This window comes from Rhinopithecus roxellana, chromosome 6 (genome assembly GCF_007565055.1).
Source record: "Rhinopithecus roxellana isolate Shanxi Qingling chromosome 6, ASM756505v1, whole genome shotgun sequence".
NCBI lineage: Eukaryota > Metazoa > Chordata > Mammalia > Primates > Cercopithecidae > Rhinopithecus > Rhinopithecus roxellana.
Window position 1 is genome coordinate 20,118,001 of NC_044554.1, and position 13,167 is coordinate 20,131,167.

At 36.7% G+C, this 13,167-nt stretch overlaps 1 protein-coding gene across 1 annotated transcript in view; it reads right to left on the reverse strand.

The window, feature by feature from the left end:
• SEMA3C (semaphorin 3C) overlaps positions 1 to 13,167 on the reverse strand; it is a 180,157-nt gene that overhangs the window by 12,344 nt on the left and 154,646 nt on the right. Inside the window, exons 13-15 of the mRNA XM_010386802.2 lie at positions 10,622 to 10,710; positions 7,039 to 7,080; positions 3,757 to 3,914 (exon numbers count right to left, since the gene is read on the reverse strand). Of these exons, the coding sequence (XP_010385104.1) occupies positions 3,757 to 3,914; positions 7,039 to 7,080; positions 10,622 to 10,710 (289 nt within the window). The remainder of the gene's footprint in view (positions 1 to 3,756; positions 3,915 to 7,038; positions 7,081 to 10,621; positions 10,711 to 13,167) is intronic.

The following is a 13,167-nucleotide window of genomic DNA, read 5'->3' on the forward strand; positions in this document are numbered from 1 at the left end:
ACTAAATTAGGACATAATTTGGAGAATGTAAATACTGTAGATATTTTTAGTGAAACTTCCAATATGCTAGTCAAAGATAAATATGGGTAGCCTCAGGCATACTTTGTACATATGTAGCATTTTCTGGCTTTTCAAGATAGAAATAAGACACTGCTGGAGATAATCAAGATAGCCCCCCCACCTTTTTTTTTTTTTTTTAGGCGGAGTCTCATTCTGTCTCCCAGGCTGGAGTGCAGTGGCGTGATCTCAGCTCACTGCAATCTCCGCCCCCCAGGTTCAAATGATTCTCCTGCCTCAGCCTCCCAAGTATCTGGTATTATAGATGCCTGCTACCATGCCTGGGCTAATTTTTTTTTTTTTCTATTTTCAGTAGAGATGGGGTTTTGCCATGTTGGCTAGGCTGGTCTCAAACTCCTGACCTCAAATGATCTGCCTGCCTTGGCCTCCCAAAGTGCTGGGATTATAGGCGTGAGGGACTGCACCCCGTCAAGACAACTCTTTAAATAACTACTACTTTCCTTCTCAACCCATTATTCATGGTTTAATATCAGGCATGATATTGTAAATGCAAAGAACTGCATGATAGACTCATTTCTTTATTTAAAAAGTATGATTAAAATTATAATTTGTGGTGGTAGAATGACAATGTAGAATCTATATTTAAGCACACATCTTAGAAAGGATACTTGGGGTTGTAATAGGTGGGAAAATATGCAAACAAATGAGCTAGCCCATATTGGGCAGCAACTTCTAAAATGTAAAAAAGTATCTCTAGTATGCAATGACAGTCTATATACAGTATGGAATTTTACTTGAGAAATATTATTTGTTACATAAAAATGCTTATTGGTCAAAACCAGTCTTTGCAGAGAAGGAGTACTGATGTCCACTTCCCTTACATTATATAATAACTGGTATACCTATACAACTATGGTAAAAGTCCACTTACAGTCCCCATATCCCTTTCTTCCTTGGAAAGTACAGTGCTTCAGCTTCCTTCAGCACCGAATCTGCTTAATAAATTAAAGATTATATTGCAGGTGCTAGAGAGGCAAATTTTTAGAGCGTCTTACCAAGTAAACAGTATCGCCTTACAAAGAGTTATGGTAATTTAACATATCGCTACTATCATAATTGGCAGTGAAAAACAAATATGGTTGAAAAATACCAACAGTGGCCACAAAAATCACTTCTTATGTGAGATTACATTTGAAATTTGCCTCCCTCACACTCTGTCCAGGTTGAGGCCTCCAGCCCCATATTAAGATGAAAGATCACAGAGTAATGATGTCTAGAAATTCTAGATAGACATCAAAAGAAGTCAGGGACCTCCTCGCTAGCACCTAAATTAACATGGAGGAACACAGAGTCTTGGAACGCATCTACGAGACTCCTGTTTTGAAGAGTGGGAGTTCTCTTCCTATCTCATGCCATTAAGAATCTCAAATGATCCAGCCCAGGCCACTCCTTTCTACTCCAGATTCATATTTCTAACTGCCTACTCAACATCCCCGTGTGAACATCTTATTGATACCATTAACGTAACATCCTCTTTCTCCCCACAAACCTGCTCCTTTCACAGTCTTTTCTTTCTCAGGAAGTGACCTCTATATAAATCCTAATGTTCAGTTCTGAGAACTTGGATCATTTTTGACTCCTCTATTTCTCTAACCTCCCACATCCAAATACATCAACAGATTCTGTGAGCTCTGTCAAGCATCAGATCATTTTTTTTTTTGCCACCTCTATCTTTATTATCCCTCTACAAGTCACCATTATATCTCACCTAGATGATGGCAGTAGCTTCCTGTCATGCAGCTTCTGCCACCCCTTCCCGTCTACCTCCAACCTCTTCCTACAACAAGGTCTTCAAAGTAAGCCAAATCCAACCAGTGATCTTTTGAAACCAAAGCCAAACACTACCATTCACATGTTCAAAACTCCTCAGCTGTTTTCCATTTCACTTTAAATAAAAACTTTTCAATTACTTACAAAGTCTGACATTATGTGGCATTCTGACCTCATTTCTTCCTATCATTCCTTTTTCTCATTACAGCGCAGCCTCATTAGCTTTAGAGCTGTTTCTTGAACAATCCTGGCATCCTCCAGTGTTAGAGATTATTGGTCCCTCTTCCTGGAATGTTACTCTGCTAGATAATGTCTTGGTGCATTCCACATCAAGTCCTTGCTCACACAGTATATCTGCAGTAAGGCCCTTTTTGACACCCATTTAACTTCACAACCTCCTGCTTACCACATATCGTATCTACTTTCTCTGCCCTTTTTAAATTCATAGATCGTGTTATTATTTGATATACCAGGGGTTTTCCTTATTTATTTATTATCAATCTTTTCTCTTTAGAATGCATTATTCCTGAAGACAGAATTTTTTTGTCTTTTTTCCTGTTATACGCCTAGCTTCTAAAACAATGCCTGGAAAATATATTTCCAGTGAAAATATTTATTGAACTAATGAATAAGAGGATCAGAATACTATTAATACACAAAAGCACTAAGGTTGTTATAATCTGTTAAGGGCCTCAAAGGAACGTAGAGAATAAAAACCATAAAGCACCATCACCCCAGTGCTTTACTTGAAAGATCACTCGTGCTCATGGCTGCTACTATTTGCTCCCTCTGCTAACCCTACTTTTCAAAGGTTTTAGCCCTGTCACCATCATGACCCATGTCATTCACTGTATGACTGAAAATAGCTATGACCTTGGCTGACTCTGAATTCTGCATATTCCTTTTCAATTTCTCTACTTGTGGTTCCTTCCAATTTGGTACAAGTTGATGCCGTTTCCCGCCTAGGTTTCCATTTGGATAAAAAGTACCCTGCCTCAGACTGCCTTTCTTTCTTAACCCAACCAGTAATCACGCAGTCACCACTCCAAGGATAAAGCGTGGTCATCAAGGTTCTGAAAGCAAATCAAGGTATCCATGCTGAAATAATACTCTTGTAGCTTGAACTCGAACCAGCATTGTAAGATAATTATATTGTATTCTTGTTTACAAGATAATTAAGCAATGTAGAGAAATCCTAGGAAGGTGGGTTTTAAGGATACACTAAAGCATATAAAATAAAAAAGACAGCCAGGAGCGGTGGCTCATGCCTGTAATCCCAACACTTTGGGAGTCCGAGGTGGGTGGATCACGAGGTCAGGAGTTCAAGGCTAGCCTGGCCAAGATGGTGAAACCCTGTCTCTACTAAAAATACAAAAATTAGCTGGGCATGGTGGCGGGTGCCTGTAATCCCAGCTACTTGGGAGGCTGAGGCAGAGAACTGCTTGAACCCGAGAGGCAGAGGTTGCAGGGAGGCGGAGGTTGCAGTGAGACAAGATTACGCCACTGCACTCCAGCCTTGGCGACAGAAATGAGACTCTGTCTCAAAAATAAATAAACAAATAATAAGTAAAATAAAAAGGACATAAATTAGATGATGCAAAAAAAGAAAAAAGCTAAATGCTACTTGAAATATTTGATGGGTCCTAGAGGAGTAGGTGTTACAGAGGAGCTCTGAAGGGAGAAAGGACTTTTTCCAAAGTACTGTACTCTGGACTTGCCATATCTATGAGAATCTCAAGTTACAACGCATTACCATTTTATTCATTCAAATACTATGTGTGGTGCTAAACACAGCTTCTACTTTTAATGTCATTTAAAGAAACAGCAATAGAACTAATTCTAAAGATGTGAAACACTTCTATATTGTCTGGTGTCATACATTTGGATGTTGAACTGTTTAGTGCTCACCGTTTCCCAGTTGGGTAGAATCTGGAGCAGGAATGGCCATCCCAGGCGCAATAAGGGTCCCGTGCCAGGCAGCAGTCAGCACAGGCTGTACCATAGATGTGGCAGCGATGCAGAGACACTTGGGAAACCCCTTCATTGGAACTCACATACAACTGTTGCTATTAAAGGAATGATGATGATTTATTTCAGATGTGGAAGTTAAAAGAAGACTTTCAGCAGGAACACATTATAATATATGCTCACAAACCCTTGGATTCATTTTGGAACCAACTAAAAACATGAAGCAAAGCACAGAAGGGTATAAAGCCAAAACAAATAGAATTTTCCTACATTGATATGCCTATAACATTACCACTTTCCTGTTAAAAAAGAAAAGCTCAAAGCACCATATAGACTGGTAATGTGTTTTAGACATTGGGATTCATTGTTCTCTCAGATTTGAGCTAATATATTACAGATTTAAGTTATGATTTTTTTTCTTTGAATGCAGTGTCTTAGCAAAGCACAAGGAAGCATTCTTATTTTTTAAGTGTGGCCACACATTACTTTGTAAATTTGAGAAAGTCTGGTTTAAAATAAAGGGCATTTTAAGTTTACAAGGAAAAAATGGTAGATAGTAAGTATTGGATGAAATAAAAAAGAACATTTTTGTCACATGCCTTTGAAAGTGGCATGTTACTCATTAAAACTACTTAAAAATAATTATTTAGAATAACATCAGTATTTATATTTATACATGTGTTAAAATTCTGCTTGATCCAGTGATCTTCATCATCCTAAAAATCTCATGAATGAAAATTTCATCCTCTTTCAATTGTAGGATGTATACTGCTTCTAATATAATGGTTTGATTCCTTTAGCTGGGCATAATATGGTTCTCAGGAGTTGAAGGAATATGTCTCTTAATTGACACTCCTTACTTTCCAAAGGACTGATATAACTCAAGTTAGCACAGAATCTGTATGCTGAAACTTGAATAGACGTGGATGTATGGGTGTGTGTGTACTCCTCCATGTACACATACATATACATTTAAAGATTAAATCTCTGGAGATACCATGTGTCCACCAGGCCCTGAAGCTCTGGAACCAGACTTCCTAGATCCAAATCTCAACTCAGCTACAAATTTGCTGTGCAACTTTTCGGAATCACAGCTTCCTCATTAGTAAAATTAGGATAACATGGCACTTACCATATGGAGTTTTAGTAAGAAATAAATGTTGTAAGGGTTTCCTCCACATAAAATGCTTGGAATAGTTTCTGGCTCATAAGTTGCTCAATGAATGTTAATTAATGGTAAAAAGTACAGTAAAATATCAATTAAACTATCAATATATGTTTTAAATTCTAATCAGTTATTTGAATCACATCTCACTCTATTACATCTAATAATTTTATTCCTACATTGACTTTTCAGAAATTGTGCTGAAATTGACTAGTCTCCAGTTGAAACATTCAAACTACAAGAAAACAACTGCATGTTTTGACAATAACCATTTGTCCAGGGACATTTGAAATAAATGTTTATTGAATAAATTAGTAAGTAATACAGTAAATTTATCAGCTTCATTAAAATACTTTAAGGATACTAGTGTATTTGAGTGTAGGACACAGGTAGTTTCATTCTAGATAATATAATTTTTATTAGTCCTACTATTTTCTGTTATATGGAGTAAAAGAACAAACTAAAAAAATAAGAGCATCAAATGGATAACATGAGAAATACTGAGAAAGTTATTTAAACACACATAAGATGTCATTAACAATCTGTAGTCCTCTCGCACTGAAAAAACGATGCAGTATGCAGTTGTACAAATGATTTCCAAAAAGTCAAATAATTATCTTTGCCTTGAATCTCACTGTTTTAATGAGACATTTTAAATTATCTACAATTTAAGATGTTGAAGGCAGATGTAATACGTAACTACAGTTAAAACTTGCATACAGGATTACTATGCCACACAAATGACTTTGTCCATTTCGAATCTTGCCCTGATACTTGCTCTTTCCATTAACTACTGTAAACACAGGGCTTCCCTGCTGACTTCAAAGACAATTCTGACTTGAGATCCGCTCCCTAGGACATTAGACAAAATGACGAATGGCTTCTCGTTACTTGGGAAAATGTTTGTTATGCACCATACAAACATTTTTACAGATGAGATCGTTAGCTCCATTGTACCTTATTTATTTTCCCTAATAAAATTCAGTGATGTGAAAAGAGTGTAAGACTGACTATAAAATACTACTTCATCTCTAACAAACCAAATATGGTGAAGAGCTACAGAATTATGTAATCAGTTGTGCTAACACATAAAACCTTTATTGTGTATTCCAAAAAAAATAGGTCTCGGGCTTTTACACAGACAGCATTTACTGAGGACCCACTTTATTCTAGGTAATTTATATAAATTAACTTGTTTGTGAGCAAAGCATTACCTTACAAATGTAGAAACTTATAGGTCAGTGAAGTTACTTGATTTGTTCGTATATTATGGTCAGATAGGGATGCAAATGCATGTCAAGCCTATTTGGAAGCCTACTCCATTCTGACTATATTACTCTGTACCTTAAAAATTTTTTTTTAAATAATACCTTTTGGGAATGGAGAGGTACATGGTTTGCTCATGTATATAATGGGATTGTACTTTTTATTTCCATGATCATTGTATATTTGCATGTGTAGGACAGATCAGACAATTAATTTGAGGATTTCAATTATAGTCAAATATTTCTTTTCCAATTCCTGAACCCTTAGATTTGAGACTTTCCTTTTTTTTTTTTTTTTTTGACATGTTTAAATCCTAGGAAATAATATTTCCTTTAAAATAAGCATAAAAGAATGCACTGCGTATTTCAAATATGTGACAACAGTAGAAACTTAAGAGAGGACTGATTACTTATTCCAAGCCTCTAACAATGTTGTGACGTTATAGAGTAGCCCAAACTTTATGCTAAATTCTTCTCAGAAAGATTATTTTTATTTTAGTTGGCTTCACACACCGTAATATTTGAGAAAATCGGATATACAAAATGTTGGAATATCTTGCTGTATATATGTTCTGCTCTGACAAACTTTTATACAAAAATAAACCTATTCAGTCTTTCACTAATAACTAGTAAGTTCTACATCAAAATTAAAGGTGACTTTGCGGTATACTTTAAGCGGTATTATTTATTTTGTTAATACGAGAACTAATTATTCAGAAGTTATAAAATATAATGTCGCATAATAACAAAACATTTTAATAAGCAAAGAACATAAAATAGCTTAGTTTTTACCTTTTTAGATGAAATTTTCATTGTCGTTATAGGAGCATGATTCTAAAATATTAGAAAACAACATGTTAGTTGCTCAAATACTCCTTAAAAGGATTTTACATTCAGATGTTTTTCTATTAAATCTCAAGAAGAAATCATTTTTCTTTATATACACATCTACTTTAAAAGTACTTGTCATATATAGCACATTTGCATATACTTGTCTATAAAGTACACTTTCTCTTTGGAAACTAAGGATAGAGTTGTTACACAGATATATACCTAAACTAAAGTTTGAGACCAGCCTGGCCAACATGGTAAAACCCCATCTCTACTAAAAATACAAAAATTAGCCAGGCATGGTGGTGGGCACCTGTAATCCCAGCTACTCGGGAGGCTGAGGCAGGAGAATTGCTTGAACCTGGGAGTCAGAGGTTGCAGTGAGCTGAGATTGCACCATTGCACTCCAGCCTGGGCAACAAGAGCAAAACTCCGTCTCAAAAAAAAAAAAAAAAAAAAAAAAAAAATGTAGTAATTAAAACACATGTATCGATATAGGCACTAGAACAAAAAATGAAAATCTGAAAAGGAAACTTTTGGAATATTCAGTACAACGAATAATTCAGAATCAGATCCATGGACTCAGGTGGAGGAAGACGTGGAATGGTACACTACCTAATTCCTCCGCAACACAAGCACTCTGCATAAGACACTATTGTTCACTTGCCAGTGCTATTTTGGAAAGATAATATATTAGGCTGAACCATACTAGTTAATACTCATTGTTGCAAACAAAAAATATTGTTAGAAAAGGTTCTCTTTTGATAAAATGTGAATGAATGAAAGAACCTAAGAATTTTCTGAAATAGTAATGTGCTTGCAAATTATTCATAACTTGACTACTTCTTAAAAATTATCCGTTACTTTTAATGATTAAAAATTAGACTTCTGGCAGGGTGCAGTGGCTCATGCCTGCAATCCCAGCACTTTGGGAGGCTGAGATGGGCGATCACCTGAGGTCAGGAGTTCAAGACCAGCCTGGCCAAAATGGTGAAACCCTGTCTCTACTACAAAATTAACTGAGTGCGGTGGCACATGCCTGTAATCCTGTAATCCCCACTACTCAGGAGGCTAAGGCAGGAGAATCGCTTGAACCCAGGAGGTGGAGGTTGCAGTGAGCCAAGATTGTGCCATGGCACTCCAGCCTGGGTAACAAGAGTGAAACCCATTTCAAAAAAAAAAAAAAATTAGACTTCTGGTAAAGTGATTAAGATCCATGAGCTTTACTTGAATAACTCAGGTGGGAACAAGCTCTCAAAATCAAGTGTACCCCAGTTATTTTGCTTTCTGGAGCTGCATGTATTGACCAACATTTTAAAAGGGAAAACAGTGATATCTTTAATTCTTCATTGCAACAATTTTTGATCATCCCATATAAATACGTGCGTGCACATGTGCGCGCACACACATGCATATACACATATACAAATGTTGCAACTTATAATCAGCTAGACAGTTACTAGTAGTTATACTTCCAATTCTAGTTAAGCTCAGGGAAACTAGACTTATTGCCAGAAAACGTGGAACAGAGGACTAAAAGAAGAGATTATGGTCCTGCACTGTATAAAAACAAAGCTCCTGGTTTTTCAAAGTCACACTGAATTTTCTGCAGTACATCAGTGTGACACTTAGCTAAGAAAACTTTTCAATTTAAATGCATTATTTCCTCACATGCTCATCACAGTATATCATACACACCCAATTATTTTTACCCCACCTCAGAAATGTGACACAAACACCATGCTGAAGACAGTAACTGTATTCGGTAACTGTGTCTCCTGACTTGGCCATATCAATCACTGGCACACACATTAGTAAGAAAACTCAGACTTTTTTTGGTGTCTCTTGAGCTGATGTCCCCCACCATGCATTCTGACTGACTCTGTTGTTCTACTGAGAGTTTATTATTCAAGATGATAACACCAGCATAACTCATATGACAGACCATAAGTAGTTAGCACGTGATCAGAGTAACTCATGTTTCTTTCTGTAACATGTATGTTTAGGCTTATGTCATGCTCACTTAATTTAACATTTCCTGATAATCAAAAGGTGATATTTCAGTATAAAAAATGAAGTGCTGCTATACGACATTTTTGCTGTCTTCAAGAATACTCCAGAATAAGGCACTTAATTTTTGGCAAGCCAAGTTGTCCCTACAGAGTTGAATGAGAAAAAAAAAATATGTTCTATATAATGTAATTTTGGTTAATCTAGTGAAAAAATCAATTTCTTTATAAAACAAAGCATGAAAAAAGCACGTCTGAATATCATTAACGTCATTTTATGAGCCCAATTTTAACATGCCAATCACAAAGAACCTGTGTCAGTTAGTCTAGCATTAAAAAGTATAAATTTAATAATGTAGAAGGAAACTTGCCAGAGTTCCGGAAATTTTTTATTTGATTCTATTACATATTTCTTTACATTTAAAATTTATTACCTAAATTTAACAGCGCTGCACCCTACCCCCTTACGTGCTTATAAAGTCAGTATTTTTGGTGACTGTGGGAATGTCTATTAGTGAGTCAATACATTCTAAGTCTACTCAACTAAGCAAAGCAATTTGCTGGACTAGCAATAGTCTGTTACTGGGAGTTCTGAAGTGCTACTTTTACTCAGTTCTAGGCTGACTCAGGTCTTTTGTTGTGTCTGGGCCATTGTTTCTTAATTGGTTTAGTTGGAAATAGTGGTCTGCAGCAGGATTGATTCCATGCCAAACTTTCTTTGCAATTCTAATAGCTCCTCCGCTGCGCTTTACCCATCTTTCCAAATGCAGATAAAAAGCACCATGTGAACTACAGTGACTGAGACTGTGAGCAGAGAAGGGCATGGCAGGACACCACAAATCCCCTCTCCTGGCTCACAGATAAAGAACAGGCACTCCGCCCTGATCAGGTGAGATCTTACAGTACTGAACTTCCCTTGGGTAGGGTTTTATTTTTCTGTCCTTTTTCTTTTTTTATCCCAAATTCAAGGACAAGGAGAATAATACAATGAAATCTCAAGTTCTGATAGAACATGAAGTTCTGAGTGGTAAAGAGACAACATTTGTTTTATTTAACTGAAATGACATCTGAGTTAAAGGCAATAAAACAAGAGAAAACAGAGTCGTTTTTCATGAAATTACTGGCTAAAAAGATATGAGAAAGCTTATCTAACAATCAATAATGTGCAAGTATTTGGGTTTCAGTGGCTTGTGAAGCAAATGATAAAAGCCCTTTCATGGCAAAATCTTCCAGACCTTGACAACTAGAACTCATTTTTTAAAAAATAATGATGACCACAATTCTTCAAGTTGTGATGATAGCTTAAAAACAGAAAGAATCCTTTTATGTTAAGATAACTTGAAATGTAGGAAAATACTTTGCAAAAATATTTGTTCTGTATTTCTTATTTTATCTGGTGTTTTCCTACCCTCAAAAATTCATAACATTCATTTATTTGATCTTTTATCAAATATGGTTTCCTCCCAAGTGGCCGTAAGATTAAAGAATTCCACTCATCATGCATGTTCTGAGATTAATAGAAGAGATGTTCAAACCTTAAAGACTTCCAGCTCCTCCAGAATGAGCTCGCCACTGACAGAGTTGTTAGTAGGAAGAACAACCACTTTTTGCACAGTACCCCGATCTAAATTAAAAAAAAGAAGCAATGAGATGTTACAATACTTTTTAAAAGAAAGCTATTTAGACACAGGACTACTGACTTAGAATATTATTTATATAAGTATTTAGTAATCAAAAAACATTGTATATATTAAGCCATTGCCATGTGCTGAATGTATTCCAAATCTCATAAAAATCGAAACACATACAATTCAAGGGGAACCAATATGAGTATCTTGTATTTTGCACATATTGGGTGTAGCTACAACTATGAGAGAAGGAAAGAATCTCCAAATGTTAAGTCAAAAGTTCGGAACCGAATGTGTATTCTTAAAATACAATACATAAGATTTTTTGTTTTGTTTTGTTTTTTTGAGACAGAGTCTTGCTCTGTTGCCCAGGCTGGAGTGCAGTGGTGCAATCTCAGCTCACTGCAACCTCTGCCTCCCGGGTTCAAGCGATTCTCCTGCTGCAGCCTCCCGAGTATCTGGGATTACAGGCGCCCATGACCACGCCTGGCTAAGTTTTTGTATTTTTAGTAGAGATGGGGTTTCACCATGTTAGTTAGGATGGTCTCGCTCTCCTGATCTCATGATCCACCCAATCTGGCCTCCCAAAGTCCTGGGATTACAGGCGTGGTGAGCCAATGTAACCGGCCAATACATAAGTTTAAGTTTGATCATTAATATTACTTTCTCCTCCACACCAACATTATAAAGTGACAATCTCATTTTGTTAACATTAAAACAATGATTTCATTATCCAAAGAAAGATGACTACAAATGAATTTTTATAATAACTGTATAAGTCATTAGGATTGGAAAATTCACATTTGGTCTGTAACTATGAACTTTAGACATGGTAAAATGTTTCACTCACCGTTCAAAATCATCTTCAAAGAAGAAACATAACTGATTTTATTTCAGGTGGGATACCTATTCATAGAAAAGTTCTACTATTTACACAACGTTATTTGTCAGTTTGTTACAGTAGGTAGATAGTCAGACATGAATAAGTGAAGAGAGTCCCCACCCCCAACCAGTAATGTCAGACGACCAACGGGTGATGGTCAGGCAGTTATCACATGTCATGTCTCTCTAAAATAATAACTGGCTGCAGCTGGTGCTGAGGCAGGAAAATAGGGTCTGGAGGCAGGGAGCGTCAAGCCAATTCACACTTCAGCTATGACAGGAAATATCCTCTCCACAGGGCATACACCGGGTAAATGACTTTGTAACTTTACCTCATCCCTTTCCTTTACACAGGTCGTACCCCAAATAGAGGATATTTAAACTCCAGAAAATTCTGTAACGGGGACTTTGAGCCCCTATGCTCACGCCCACTCCCACACTGTGGAGTGTACTTTCCTTTTCAATAAAACCCTTCATTCCTTCCTTGCTTTGTGTGTTTTGTCCAACTCTTTGCTCAAGATGCCAAGAACCTGGACACCCTCCGCTGTTAACAGTGCCAGGGAAACACAGTCTCCCAGTAGATGGAAACACCTGAAACTGGTGATCGGCAGCTTCCCAATAAGATCTCAGGAGCTGGGTGAGTGAGCTCAAGCATGTGCATTAACGGGCAAAACGGGGGAGTTTTACTGGTATCTGACCTTCTTTTAGGAATGCTAGACTGGGAAGGGAAGAACGCCTCAAGCGAGCACGGGCACAACTCCAGTAAACACACTGTGCATGCTACCCTCCCACGTGCTGGCAGGCCACCATGCCTGCGGACAGCCTACCCCAAGGCAGGAATCAAGGGAGAAGGGACCCAAGACCCCAGAAGTATGTGAACCTGTAACCCCCCAAGTCAAAGGCCAAAACTACAAACTTGATTTCTCAAGTCACACAATTGTATTTTCCTTCCTTTAATTCCTGCTCTAAAGCTTTTCAATGCACTTTTAACTCCTGTTCTAGAACTTGCTTTGGTCTCTCACTCTGTCTTAGGCCCCTTGGTCAAGTTCTTTCTTCTGAGGAAGCAAGAACTTAGGTTGCTGCAGACTCATACAAATATGCCGCCAGTAACAAGCTGGCAATATATTTCTTTGGATATTCTCAAAATGTAGAGGAAATATTGAAATTAGAGGATCCAAATAAGCTAAATCAAATAAGAAATGTACTCGTATTTCCCAATTACAGATAGCCAAAAACTGAGATGCTCAAATAAATATAAGAATGTAAGAAATAATATTTATGTCAAGATTTGTAATTAAAATGGTTTCACAAGTCACATAAACATTATGCATATAATCATGCCACTCTACCAATCACATACATTTTAGGTTGAAAAGACACTAGTTTAGAGTTAGTAATGTGGGGGTTAAAGCAAATTTGTGAGTAATCTGGCAAAGTAAAAATGTATTTACTTAAAATGTTTCTATTAATTAGTGAGTTGGATCATAAATATCAAGATATTGCTCTTTTAAATTATAACTATAAATTTTTAATTTGTAAATATGTATTATAATCAACATAATGAACATTTT